The sequence below is a fragment of the Myotis myotis genome, unplaced genomic scaffold, assembly GCF_014108235.1.
Source record: "Myotis myotis isolate mMyoMyo1 unplaced genomic scaffold, mMyoMyo1.p scaffold_m19_p_14, whole genome shotgun sequence".
In the NCBI taxonomy this organism is placed as follows: domain Eukaryota; kingdom Metazoa; phylum Chordata; class Mammalia; order Chiroptera; family Vespertilionidae; genus Myotis; species Myotis myotis.
In genome coordinates this window covers 5235882-5250199 of record NW_023416318.1, presented here as the reverse complement: position 1 = coordinate 5250199, position 14318 = coordinate 5235882, and the positions used below count along the sequence as shown (strand labels likewise).

The 14318-nt window shown below is 38.7% G+C and overlaps 1 protein-coding gene across 2 annotated transcripts in view; it reads left to right on the top strand.

The window, feature by feature from the left end:
* CTNNA2 (catenin alpha 2) overlaps positions 1–14318 on the top strand; it is a 1123259-nt gene that overhangs the window by 1022879 nt on the left and 86062 nt on the right. For both annotated transcript variants that reach the window (XM_036333987.1, XM_036333986.1), the window contains exon 12: positions 4863–5063. In XM_036333987.1, coding sequence (XP_036189880.1) covers positions 4863–5063 — 201 coding nt within the window. The remainder of the gene's footprint in view (positions 1–4862; positions 5064–14318) is intronic.

The window sequence follows — 14318 nt, the reverse complement described above, 5'->3', positions numbered from 1 at the left end:
CCTACTTACAGATGAGTAGGAAATACCCATGCACTGCCTTTCCCAAAGAGTTCAGAACTTCAAACTTTCCCAACTTCTCTTTTGCTTTAAATGCACGTATAAAACTTTCTGAGGGTGGGGTGGAACAAAGCAGGCAGGCCTCACCTTGGGCTTTTCCAAGAGTGCAAAGCATTTCTGAATTTTCTTTCACCAGCCGGGCCTCTTTGCCACCTTCCTCCCTGCCAGGCCTTTGTGCATCTCATTATTCCCAGCCACAGGAAAAGGCTTTGGCTTCCGCTGATAACACGGTGCAGTCCAACCCCAGCGGTCCAGGCGCCGCAGTGTGCCATGATGGGAAAATGCAGGCACGATCAGGGAGCCAGCCTCGCGGGCCTTTGCAGGTGACGGGCACCTTGCCACAGAGGGGCTTGACACAGCCCACTCTCTCCTGCTGGCAGGCTCTGGACACAGCCCAGTAGCTGGGGAAACTACTTCTCATCTCCTCTCCAAGCTGGAGCCCAAACATTTGCATCCATAAATTGTGAGTTTGGCCCAGGAGATCTTTTGAAATGGCATTAATGACATTTTATGTGTCCGTTTCTTCTTAAGGGAATATCTAATCTGGCAGGAAACTCTAAACAACAAGAAGGATCTGCGTGCTTAAAGGTTTATAGTTTTCTTTGTTTTGTTTTGTTTCATGCTACCTGAACTTGGGTGTCTGAGTGCTTAATGTGTCCACTTGCAAAGCAACAAGTTTGGGGTGCAATGATGCTGGCTATTAACATTACAGGAGCAAAACCAATTTTCTGCGGTGGCCTGGGCTCATAAAGAAGTGGATGGCTGTGTTAGAGCACTTAAACTTTTCCCACTGGGCAAAAGCTACAATTTTAATAGTGTTTTAAAATGAGCATCTTGGCATTAACTATGTGACAGTGTAACTCTTGGGTTTGGCTCACAAAATAGGAGGCATCTAAGATCAGAAAAAGCTGTTAACTCAACCCCATACTGTCCAAGAGTTTTGCTTTATTTTGTTTGTCTTTTCTTTCTTTCTTTTTTTCTTTTTGACTCCAGGGTCTCCAGTGTTTCCTTTAAAAAAAATTCATACAGTAAAGTTTGTTTTTGAACTTAGAAACAATAGCTTTAAGGCGTATAATAATCAAGTAGTTTGGTCATCAGTGGTTTTTGTAACAAAGTTACATCTTTTCTGAAATAGGTTGCAAAAATTCAAGGAAGTTTATCACAAAAGCTGTTGCAGTCCAACATGCTATGATATGTTTAAACACCACGCTTCATATCCAGGTGTAATATTCAAAGTATCTGAGCAGGGGCCCAGGCAGGGTAATCACCTCTGGAATACACATGCTTGGTATTGCTACTTTCGCTTCTATATCCGTTTCTAGTTGGAACAGCACTCCCCCTTTCTTAATGATTTCTTTCTCTTGAAAATACCTTAGGGTCAAAATAATATATTTGATTGTCCCTCTTCAATGGACAAATTTATTCACTGTTCCCTTGATTGCCTCTTGTGTGTAAGGCACTGTCTCATGTGGATTTGCCTTTAAGTAATTCATTGCCCTTCTTGCTAGATACTAGGCCAGTGTGCTTCCAAACCTGTGAGCCTCAGGCCCGAGAATGTAGGGAGGAGGAGGGGAGCAACTTTTACAAGGGGTTTATATTTACAAAGTATGGCCTTGTGATCAAATCAAATGTCTATGTAAACAGGTAGAGCTCTTTTTAAAATGCATTGTTGGTACTTAGATTAATAAAATGCACGTTTATTTAAAGCATTCTCTATCATTGGAGCTTTTATATAGTCCCATCTACAGTATAACTGTTGCTATGAGGGAATTGTAATTTACTTTTTCCATGAAAGGGGCACCTCTAATTGGAGAAGGTTGGGAAATGCTGAGAAAACTATCTTAGCATTTCCAAAAAAGTTACTCAGAAAACTGAGTCAATACTTTATCCACATGATACGGTTAACTTGATTATCATTGCACAAATTAGTTGATGATGTGACTAATTAAAAGCAATGTGTTTTTTTAAACTTTTATTTACACTATTACAAATGCCCCTCCCACCCCTTTGATCACCTCCACCCAGCCCTCTCCCCACATGTCCCTCTGTCCATCGGCACACTGTGGTTATGCACATATGTTCTTAGGTTAATCCCTTCACCTTCTTTCATCCAGTCCCCTGCTCCCCACTCCCCCTGACAGCTGTCAGTCTGTGCCACGTATCCATGCCTCTGTTTCTATTTTGTCAGTTTATTTTATTCATTAGATTCCACATATAAGTGAGATCATATGGTATTTGTCTTTCTCTGACTGGCTTATTTCACTTAGCAAAAAATGTTTTTTATATCATGGATTTTCAAGTTCTGCTGGCCTCCTTCAGATACAGTTATATATACGGAAGCATATTTTTTGTCTAATTAAATTAGTTGCATGTTTCTAGTTTGGGAAATGGGATTTTTAAAAAACTCTCATTTTCTTGTAAGATATTGAGTCATAAGTGGATTGCTTAATTTTTTAAAAAATGTATTAATGCCAAAGAGATTAGTATCTAATATAATTAACAGATTCTTGTTTGCATTCAACTCCAAAATTCCATCTTTAGGCACAGAAATGCAGGAGCTATGCCTTTTCTTATAGGAGGTTATTCAAAGAAAATGGCAACTGGATGGCTGTTTTTGACACTAGGACTTCTCAGTTGCTCACTTTCAGGGCTCAGGGAGCATTTTAATTGTCTGGAGGGATCCAGCCAGGCAGTACGAGGCCTACGTCAACCCAACTTTTGAATTTAAAATCCTGTCCTAAATTTCATTTGAGTAAACACTTTTCTCAGGTGTCTTTGTTAGGTGGGTTTCCATGATATAATCCGAGATCTATATCTTATAAAGGGGTGATTTTCAGCAGTCTCCATAATCACAATGAAAACTTCTAAGTCTAATTTTCACAGTTGTTTTTTTCTTTTACTTAGAAAAATATCAACATTCAGAAGTACTACTTCTTATGACTTTAAGATATCTTAATATTAAAATGTAAACACTTCCTTTATTTTTCTATTCTAATTGAAATTAAAGAACTGGAGAAAGTAGAAAGCAGACATTTGTAATGGTTGAATGAGGAAATCATATTATATGAGGTCAAAACAGATGTTCTTAATGAAAAGTAAGTTATACTTTGCAGTTTTCTATCAAATGTTCTATAAGAACAAATATTCCCTGTGAGTGATGGTTTAATGAAAGTAGGAGAGATCCATGGTAGAGACAGGGGTTTGCCAAGTGCCCTCTCACTTCTCCTTCTTTGGGAATTTTAAAATTAGAACTAGTTCTAGAAACTTCTTAAAGTGGCAAACATTGTGGGGAACACTTATTTTAGTCCTTTATTATCTATTCATTGAGTCTGGCAGTTATAATTTTTAAAAGGTACCAGATTATTTAAGACTATTAAACTTGTTCTATTTAATCTATTAGGAGTGTGTAGGTGTGTATTTTCAGTATAAGGTCTTTTCTTTCCTGAAACTAAAAATACTAAACTTTTTAAACATTTCCTTAGTATTCCATTTCTAAAGAATATACAGCCTGACCAGTGTGGCTCAGTGGTTGAGCGTCAACCTATGAACCAAGAGGTCAAAGTTCCATTTCTGATCAGGGCACATGCTCAGGTTGTGGGCTCGATCCCCAGTGTGGGGCATACAGGAGGCAGCCAATCAATGATTCTCTCTCATCATTGATGTTTCTATCTCTCTTCCACTCCCTTTCTGAAATTAATAAAAATATATTTTAAAAAGTAGTAATACACAAGGGACATGATTACAAATTTCACATTGAACATGGGAAATACGGAACTGCACACTTGCAAAATGGTAAGGGACCAGATTGCTTGTTTTCTCTGTGCTAGTGGAGCATGAAGCATCCTACCCTGCCTGCTTGATTCTATTTGGGGCAATAGCCACAAAGTAATCACTGATCTCGATGCTAACCTGAGGGAATCAGCCACAAGACTGGATTGTATTTTAATTGTGGAGAACTCTGTGACCATATTCACCTGATCAGTTTCCCCATTGCACATACCTTGTGCATGATATGACATTAGAAGACTGACTGGGTGATGTTTGTTCATTTTATGGTTTCCCCTAAATGCTCCTTGATAAAAACATGATCCAGCAAACATGAGCTCAAAGCCGGTCATGTCCAGAAATGTTTCTGCTTGGCCAGTCAACTTTGTATTAGCTGCACAACCACTTCTAAAAGAATTTTCCATGCAATAGATCTCAAACATTGAAACCAAGAAAGGGATATTCCTTATGTTAATGCTCCTCAAAGAATGGTCTCTAAACCAGAAACATTAACATCACCTGAGAACTTGATAGAAATACAGTTTCTTGGGCTCCACTCCAGACTGAATAAAAAATACTGGGAATGACTCCTAACAGTCTATATCGGTGGTTCTCAACCTTCTGGCCCTTTAAATACAGTTCCTCATGTTGTGAACCAACCATAGAATTATTTTTGTTGCTTCTTCATAACTGTAATGTTGCTACTGTTATGAATCGCAATGTAAATATCTGATATGCAGGATGGTCTTAGGCGACCCCTGTGAAAGGGTCGTTTGACCACCAAAGGGGTCGCGACCCACAGGTTGAGAACCGCTGGTCTATATGAGTCTGTTAGTCCTCAGGCTGCTGCTCAAGCTTGAGGCTCACTATTGTAATGATAAACTCTGTCCTTTAAATATCACTTTTGTGTCATCAGGCATATATTGATATGCAAGATGATGGTTCATGATAGTTGATGAATCTTAGATTGCTTCTTAAAGGTTTGAGTGATACAGGATTATATAAATGTGTACATGTTTCCCTCCCCCTCTTCCCCCCAGAAAATCACATCTTGGAGGACGTGAACAAATGTGTGATAGCTCTACAAGAGGGGGACGTGGACACACTGGACCGGACTGCGGGGGCCATCAGGGGCCGGGCAGCTCGAGTCATACACATCATCAATGCTGAAATGGAGAACTATGAAGCTGGTGTTTACACTGAGAAGGTGCTGGAAGCTACAAAATTGCTCTCTGAGACAGGTAAACATGGCAAATAGATTAGACCAAAATGTCAATGAGTGATTAATGTCCACATTTGAATAAATCTGTTTCATTGTGTTCTTTAGGCCATTATGCATCTGTATTATGCATGATCATGGAAGGGGTGCTTGCTGTCTTTGTTTCTTGAGTTGAAATTTGTATAACTTTAGCAGAATAATGATTTTTTTTTTGCTTTGCATGCATATGTGACTTTGTAGTTTTCATATATAATCTCATTTGATCCTCGCAAGGACCTTATGAAGTAGGCAGATAATAAAAATTTATTTCCAATTACAAAAGCAGTAGGCAGATAATAAAAATTTATTTCCAATTACATACGCAAACGTGGAAGTTTGAATCAGTTAAGAGAAGAAAAAGTTTTGCAAGGCTACAAGGTAGTGATAATATGATTGGAACTTGGAATATCAAAGTTGAAAACTATTTCTTAGTCTGTTTCTTGAGAAGGTAGGACCTTGAGGAAGGACTATGGACAACCATAGTGTGAAGGAAGCATAAAGGCTCTAGGTAATTCCTGGCAGTGAAGCACTTAAAGGAGGTGGAGGCTTCTGACAAAGGGTTAAGCATTCAATATATGTCCTGCCCCTCTAGGAAAGCCTTGCATGCCCCCCTCCAGGGGGTGTGACTGCCCACGTGGGAATCGGTGCTGTGGTAAGACACAGTTACTTATATGAGCCTGTCATAGCTCTCTGGTGCATTGGGGAGGACAAAAATTCTTACTTCCACTGAGTTAATAGAACCGCCCCTAACTTTGAATAGTTGTGTCAAAAACTGGCCTATTTTTAGTAGTTTATGCTCTTGACTAGTGTCTCTTGGCTTTAGTCCATTTCTAAAGTCCATCATGCCTTGTGAATTTGTATGTACGGGGGGAATGAGAATAAATTCAAGGAAGGAGAGAACACAAAGAGAATTTAAGTCAAAATGCATGGGGTTTTGACTAGGTAATGACTTGGGTCCCCTGGCTGTATGGAATGACCTCGCCTTAAACCCTAAGGTGAGGAGGCTTCTCCAGCCTGCACATGGACTTTGGAACCACTGGGCTTTTCAAAACTAGATGTGTCTCTAAAAGGTCAGATACAGCAGTGTTCCAAGTTCTCTGTGTTACAAATACGTTTCCTTCTACAGGGCAAAGGTTATTTACAAAGATTTCTGTAGATCTTTATTCTGGAATATCAAGAAAAAAAAAGAGATGAATAGAGACATTGGTTGCACTCTTAGAAATATAAGCAGAATGGATATAGTGTAATGTCACAAAATAAAGAGCATATCCAGAGATTGTCGTTCTTCAGAATCCTCACAGAGTTAGACTTAGAAATAATAATGATAACAATGAGGATAAAAATCAACTTGCATTTTAACTAGCTCAATGGTTCTCAACCTGTTGGCCGCGATCCCTTTGGGGGTTGAACGACCCTTTCACAGGGGTCGCCTAAGACCATCGGAAAACACATATTGAATATATAATTACATATTGTTTTTGCGATTAATCACTATGCTTTAATTATGTTCAATTTGTAACAATGAAAATACATCCTGCATATCAGATATTTACATTACGATTTATAACAGTAGCAAAATTACAGTTATGAAGTAGCAACGAAAATAATTTTATGGTTCGGGGTCACCACAACATGAGGAACTGTATTAAATGGTCGTGGCATTAGGAAGGTTGAGAACCACTGAACTAGCTGAAATTCACTGTTTTCTTTCAAATTGGCTTGCCCTTTGCATTCAGTAGAGCAACACAGCAAGTCATAATAGTATTTCTTTCTTCACGTGGAAGATTTAAGAAATAGGGATATAACTTCCCAATTTAAGGACTTTTCTTGCACCCATTAGGGGACCCCTCTCACATTCCTGTTGCTCTCAGTTTCTGGCCCATTTGCTCTATTTGTTAGAAAGTCTCAGCTTCACATGGCATCACTGACACATGGCAGTTCCCCCTTGGGTATGACACTAGGTAAAGACTGTCAGATGCTAAGTGAAATAAGCCAGTCAGAGAAAGATAACACATGATCTCACTCATTTGTGGAATATAGAGAACAACATAGGCTGATGAAAATGGATAGATCCATAGACAGAGAAGCAGCGATAAGACTGGCAAATCTCAGAGGGAAAGTAGGGGAGGGTGGGGATAAGGGGGAGAGATCAACCAAAGGACTTTTATGCATGTATATAAGCCCAACCAATGGACACAGACAACAGGGGGGTGAGGGCATGAGTAGGGGGGATTTATGGGGGAAATGAGGTCACATATGTCATACCTTAATAAAGAAATTAAAGATTGAAAAAAAAAGACTGTCAGAGACAGGGAGGACTCAGCTCATGCCTGCTCCTGAGTGGTGGGAATGATAATTCTAGCAGATGAAAGATACAGAATTTACATGCAATTTTTTTTTTTTTGTGCACACAAAGATTTTAGGCATTTTTCAAGAGACAGTTTTTTTTTCCTTACCCTATTTTGGGATGCTTTAATGAACAGAAGGAGTAGTGCCCATTGAGTCAAAATCTGCTTAAAAGCAAGGACAGCATGCTTAGTTGATTGAGATATTTTAACATAATTTTCACCAGTGTCTTGAAATGTATATAATTTTCTGGTTGATTTTTTTAACTGAAAAAGAAAATCAGTGAAACAGAGCAATTTGTTCTGGGTTGTTGTTGCTAATCAAGATTTTGCTCTTATTTGTTAATTTTCAGAGCTTTTAACATTCTCATCCTAGACCTCTCATTCAGTAATTGAATACTCTGGGGATGTAACTGAATCACCTTCTTGATTCTGATGTCCACATTTAATTTTTAATTAAATAGATGAGATGAGAAAGATAGTTAAGATAGTTAGATGTGTTCTATTTTTCAGGATCTATTGAAGATAACTCAAAAGTAACCAGGTGGAAGACATTGAAATAGTTTGTACACAACTGTAGTAAGAGATATAATACTACATGTCAAGGAAAAGTGGATGTTATTGGGCTAAGAACTAGAATATGCAAGGTATATGAATTATTTTGCTTCTGTCACCAATTTTTCTTAAAAAGGAACAAAATTGGTTCTTTATGTGTAACTACAGAATTTGTTAAAGAAATGAAAGCAAAACTATTAGCTGTTAACTCATTGGTTGCTAATTAGAATTGTTGGAGTATGTACTAGACACATGGAGTTTGAGGAAGACCATAGGATCAGAGATTAGATCTATGATTACGATTGTGCATAGTTTTGTTGAAAATTATATATATATATATATATACACATATATATTCTAAAACGAATTAGTTCTCTTGTCAGTTTCTGGGCATGTGAATGAAGCATATGTCCTCAAAAAAAACTCTTATGCATATCACTAATGCCCAAGTTTCTACTTTTGGGCTGATGTTTTCTTTCTGATTTAAAAAAAAATCTTATAGTCACATTGAGTTGGTCACTTATTTTTTTATATAAGCCTGTCAAACTCTGTCCTGAGAGTATATCTTATTTTGGGAAGAGAACACAGGAGCATTGGTCAAAGAGGGGGAGATACTAAGACAAAGGATGAGGAAAAAAGAAAGGAGTCCAAGACATGGAAGACAAACGGTCACATTTTCTTTTGCCTTGTTACAGCCTACAAGGTTCTGCCTAGTTTTATATCCAAGTTATTAGACTCAAGACCCTAAGGCAGAATGTTCCCAACCTCTGTACTATTGACGTTGTAGCCCAGCAGTTCTCAACCTGTGGGTCGCGACCCCTTTGGCGGTCAAACGACCCTTTCACCAGGGTCGCCTAAGACCATCCTGCATATCAGATATTTACATTATGATTCATAACAGTAGCAACATTACAGTTATGAAGTAGCAACGAAAATAATTTTATGGTTGGGTCACAACATGAGGAACTGTATTTAAAGGGCCAGAAGGTTGAGAACCACTGTTTTAGCCTGAGTAATTCTTTCTTGCGGGCGGGGAGCTCACCTGTGCAGCAACCCTGGCCTTAAAACACTATGACCTCCTCCCTACTCCTTCCCCAGTTGTGACAACCTAGTGTCTCTAGATATTGCCATGGGTCTTTGAGAGGGGCTAGCCCCCTTGAAAATAACTGCCTAAAGGAAGACATATCCTGAAATAGGGGCAAGTTTCAGGCAGAGTGGCACCCATGTGTAGTGGCCATAGGGCGTGGTAAAGGGAATAGAATAAGAGTATATTGCAAAAAAGAATCTAAGAAAAGGCAGAATGTTCACAAACTCTTGTCTAGACCAGTGATGGTAAACCTATGACACACGTGTCAGAGGTAACATGAGAACTCATTTTTTTTTTGGCAGATTTTTCTTTGTTAAATGGCATTTAAATATATAAAATAAATATCAAAAATATAAGTCTTTTTTTACTATGGTTGCAAGTATCAAAAAATTTCTATATGGCCGAAACCGGTTTGGCTCAGTGGATAGAGCGTCGGCCTGTGGACTGAAAGGTCCCAGGTTCGATTCCGGTCAAGGGCATGTACCTGGGTTGCGGGCATATCCCCAGTAGGAGATGTGCAGGAGGCAGCTGATTGATGTTTCTCTCTCATCGATGTTTCTAACTCTCTATCTCTCTCCCTTCCTCTCTGTAAAATATCAATAAAATATATTTAAAAAAAAAATTTCTATATGTGACATGGCACCAGAGTTAAGTTAGGGTTTTTCAAAATGCTGACACACCGAGCTCAGAAGTTTCACCATCACTGGTCTAGACCCGTGGTTGGCTCTTTGGCCCCTTGAGTGTGGCTCTTCCTAAGCCTTAGGAGTATCCTAATGAAGTTAATAACAATGTACCTACTATATAGTTTAAGTTTTAAAAATTTGGCTCTCAAAAGAAATTTCAGTCGTTGTACTGTTGATACTTGGCTCTGTTGATTAATGGGTTTGCCGACCACTGGTCTTGACCATACTTTGCTGCTAACGGTGTTTGTAAGCACAGGCCAGCCCCCTGTTAGACTTGTAAATGACCAGGGGTGGCTCTCTGTGAAGAAACTCCCAGTTTGCCACCTGACTGCCTTGCTTGAGTGGCTAGAAACAGATCTAAAGAGTGACAAACTGGTCTGTGGGTTATTTTCCATGGATTATATTACTTCCTCAGTAAAGACCATGTTTTGCTCAAGAGTGCTTTTTGGGTTCATATGGCTGCCAAGTTAAACTGGAGGAATAATTTTGTGGATTATGAGGATGCTAACATTCTAGGGCAATATTATATAAAAATCACCTATTTGTTTTTTTATGAAACTAAATTAGGCTGATGTAGAGCAAGTTTATTGTGTTTTCATCAGCCCCATTACCTGCTTACATATTTGATGTGCTGTTCAATAAAACCTGAATTATAATCAATTGTTAACAGCTTGGTAGTAAGTGAACACTTAACCAGACTCATCTTCACAGATCTCATTTACAGTCAGGTTGCTGCATAAGGTTGGGGAGGAGGCAAAATATATTCAGTGATATCATATTTAGATATGTAGTGAGTAGCTCACTCTTCACTGAACAGATTACATTGAAATGTCACTTTTAAAGTTTGATAGTTAATGCAAGTTTGTGGCAATGTGTACGTGATCAGGCAGTTTCTTCTTCAAAGGGGACAAAAAAAATACCGTATTTTTAATAGGATTCTGATATTAAGCACTTTATATGCAGAAATTAAAATTCCATTATTTTGGAGAACACGTGGGCCAAACAGATGGCATAATTTTTTTATTAAGACTTAATTATTTTAGAATAGCTTAATGCTCATAGAAAAATTGAAGGGAAGATACAGATATTTCCCGTATACCCCTGGATTGCACATATGCATAGTGTTCCATATTATTGATAACCCCTACAAGATTGGTAAATTTGTCATAATTAATGATGTATATTGACACATCATAATCATCTGAAGTCCATAGTTAATTAGAGTTAACTCTTGGTGTATATTCTATGGGTTTGACTAACGTGTAATAACATGTGTCCATCCTTATGTTATCATACAATGTATTTTTCACTGTCATGAAAAAACTTTGTACTCCATCTAATCATCCCTCTCCTCCTCCCAATTCCTTGTCAACCATAGATCGTTCTACTGTCTCCATAGTTTTGTCATTTCTAGAATGTTATATAGTTGGAATCATACAGTATGTAGCCTCTCTAGATGCTCTGTTTTCACTTAGTAGAGATGATATAATGTTTGCTTTTATACTTCTGTGAACTTTTCATAAAAACAAGAGATGTCTTCCACTATTTCTATATGTAAGATAATTAATAAAAAGTGCCCTAACTGGGAATAGTAATGAGGGGCACATTTGCATCTCAATATAGTATAGTAGAACAAATCCAGGTTAGGAATCAGAAGAACTCAATTCTTTGACTTCTACCAACTAACTGTGACCTTACACAAATTAGTTAATGCTCTGGGCCTTAGCTTCTCATGTATTGTCTGATGTTTTGTCATCCAAGAATGGTCAGTGTTATTGGAATATATGTGAAAGACTGTATGGGGAGACAGGAGAAAAAGCCACTGTCTACTGGCTTTCTGGTGACTACACTTAAGATGTATAATTGTTGCCCATGACTCCTCTGTAAAAAAATTGTCTGATCCATTTAAACAGGTGTGTTCATTATTCTTCAAGCAAAACATATCCATTCTGTTTCCACTCTCCTTCCGGTAATGTTCTCCGTTTTCTCTTTCTCTACAGCTGTGCCTTGAACTTATCCTTCAAAATCTGGCTCAAGTCTCTATCAGTCTTTTGACATTTATATGTTCTCTTCAGTTACATGGTCCCCAACTAGATTCAGGTCCTAGAGGCAGGTGGTTCTGTAGGTGCCTAGGGGCTAGAACAGTGTTATCATATAATTAGCATTTAATGTGTATGTATTGAATACAAAAAATAGGATATTACATTTTTGTTTCAGTAGAGAATAGGTCCTCTAGCATCCTTAGTTTTATAGCTCAAGATTTCAGGATAAATATGAAGACATTCCCCCACCCCCCTTCCTTTCTACATTCTCTTTCTAAAGGGAAGCAATCTGCTTAGTCACTTGGACTATACTTATTCCACTTGGACTGATTTCTGTTGCTAGAAAGATTAAGTTTTATGATTGGACAGGTCTAGGTGAACTGCTATATATGTGACTTGATGTGTAGGGTGCAGACTGAAGGAAGATCAATATCAGAAGAAGATGGTAGGGACAGCTTATTGGGAAGACAAAAAACATCCTATATTGTAGATAAAAAGCCTATGACAGTCTAAGTTCAGTTCTCCATAATCAACCTTAAAATTTGATTATGGAAGTAAAGAATATCAACAGATTCTCTAATGACTGAGGTTGTTCAGCCTAGACATCCTAATATATGTATTTTAATATGGCCCTTATTATAGGTGTAAAGTATTTATCTCTGAAAGCTCCAATGGATTATTATATGGAGGAAATGTTTTACTTGGTGGTGGTTGTGATATTCCTGGTGGTGGAAGTCAGAAGTGTAGGAGGAATGAGAAGGACATTTTAGCCCTTGAATAGCCCTTAAATAGGCACATGTGTAGTTTGTCCTAAAGCTCTTTCTGTATGACCAAAACCTACATACTTCAGGTATTGTAGGAATTTGGCTGATGGTTTTAAATATCTATATTTATTTTATCCTGAAAACAAATGAAAGATTCTGGGCTCAGAGAAAAAAACAACATATTAATTACAACAGTAACCTTGCTAGTGCCCCATACTTCATTCTGCTTCTCAAGTTATGTGATGAGGGCCGATGAATTTTGCACATACAAGGGGGGTCCATACTACAGTAGAGGAGCCACAGAATTATGAATCTGAGAGCTTATGTAGGAACTGGTGCTCAGCTGCCTCTCTCCCCTCCTAAGAGGAGAAGAAAAAACTTTGCCCTTTAAAAAAATACATTTTTACTGATTTCGGAGAAGAGGAGGGTGAGAGAGAGAAAAACACCAATGATGAGAGAGAATCATTGATCGACTAACTCCTGCATGCTCCCTACTGGGGAACGAGTCCAAAACCCGGGCATATGCCCTGACCGGGCATTGAACCCGTGACCTCCTGTTTTACCTGGTTCATAAGTCAACGCTCAACCACTGAGCCACTCCAGCCAGGTCGCTTTTCTCCTTAACATTAATAAACCTCCTCCAGGAAATGTTCCCATATTGATACAACCCTTCGGAATATAAATGAATGGCTCTAGGTTTTATCCCCTTTTGACATGTAAACACATTTCTCTGCAGGGGATAGATAACCTGGAGATTTTCAGTTTTATTTCACTGTCATAGGACTTTTATTGAGTCATTTTTTGAACCACATTACCAGTCAGAAAGCCCTGGCCACGAAGAAACATAAGAATATTTTCCCTATTTTGGCTTATTTGTAAATAATATGTTCTGCTAGAATAAAGACATGTCCCACTCTTGAAGCATCGAGGGGCTGAAGAATCACCTGAGAAAATACAACTTAAGGAGAGAAAGTAAGACACAATTTTAGCATGATAATAAAGCTTGTTATTTATGGAAGTGGAGGTGGGATCGGGTGGGCACAGTTCCATGTTTACGTATCTGTAGTTTAGAGCAACATTGTGGTGGAAACATCACTTTCCTAGTGCCTGGTTGTCAAAGTAAAACTAAAAGGAAGACAGTGAACCTCCAGTTCTGCATGAGTCACGTCACGGATTCATAATTCTGGGGACTGCAAAGGATGTGGTACTTCTTCCTCACTCCCAGGGTCCCAAGGACTGGCATTCATGGTAGTGACAGTGCACAGAGGAAGGACCTGCACAGGTGTCCACTGGGATTGGTGGCCAGGATGTATTAATTGTGCACAAGAGAGGTGGTAGTAAGTCCCCTTGACTAGAATATCTGCCAGATCAGTGACAGGTGCTTGAATCAAAGAAAGGGAGGATATGCTGACAGTCACTTGTTAGAGAGCATGTGACACGTCACTGGTGTATTCCAGAAATAGTTTGATTAGGGGAAATAAGCTTTGCTTGTAGCTAGAGGACCTGAAGTAACAGATGGACATAAGAACCAGAGAAGCTATGTTTATTCTGGTCAAAATGATCCCAAAATAGCCTCCCCACCTGGCTTTTGTCTCTGTATTTTACTTGTTCTATAACAATGGCTGGTTTTGTCCTTGTCTGTAAAGTTTTCTCTCTAACCGCATCAACCAATCCCACTCCTCTGAGCCCCCTTTGCTCTTAACCCGTGTCACCCATTACACACCAACTATATACTGCCTGTGTTGCAAGCTCTTTGTTTGCC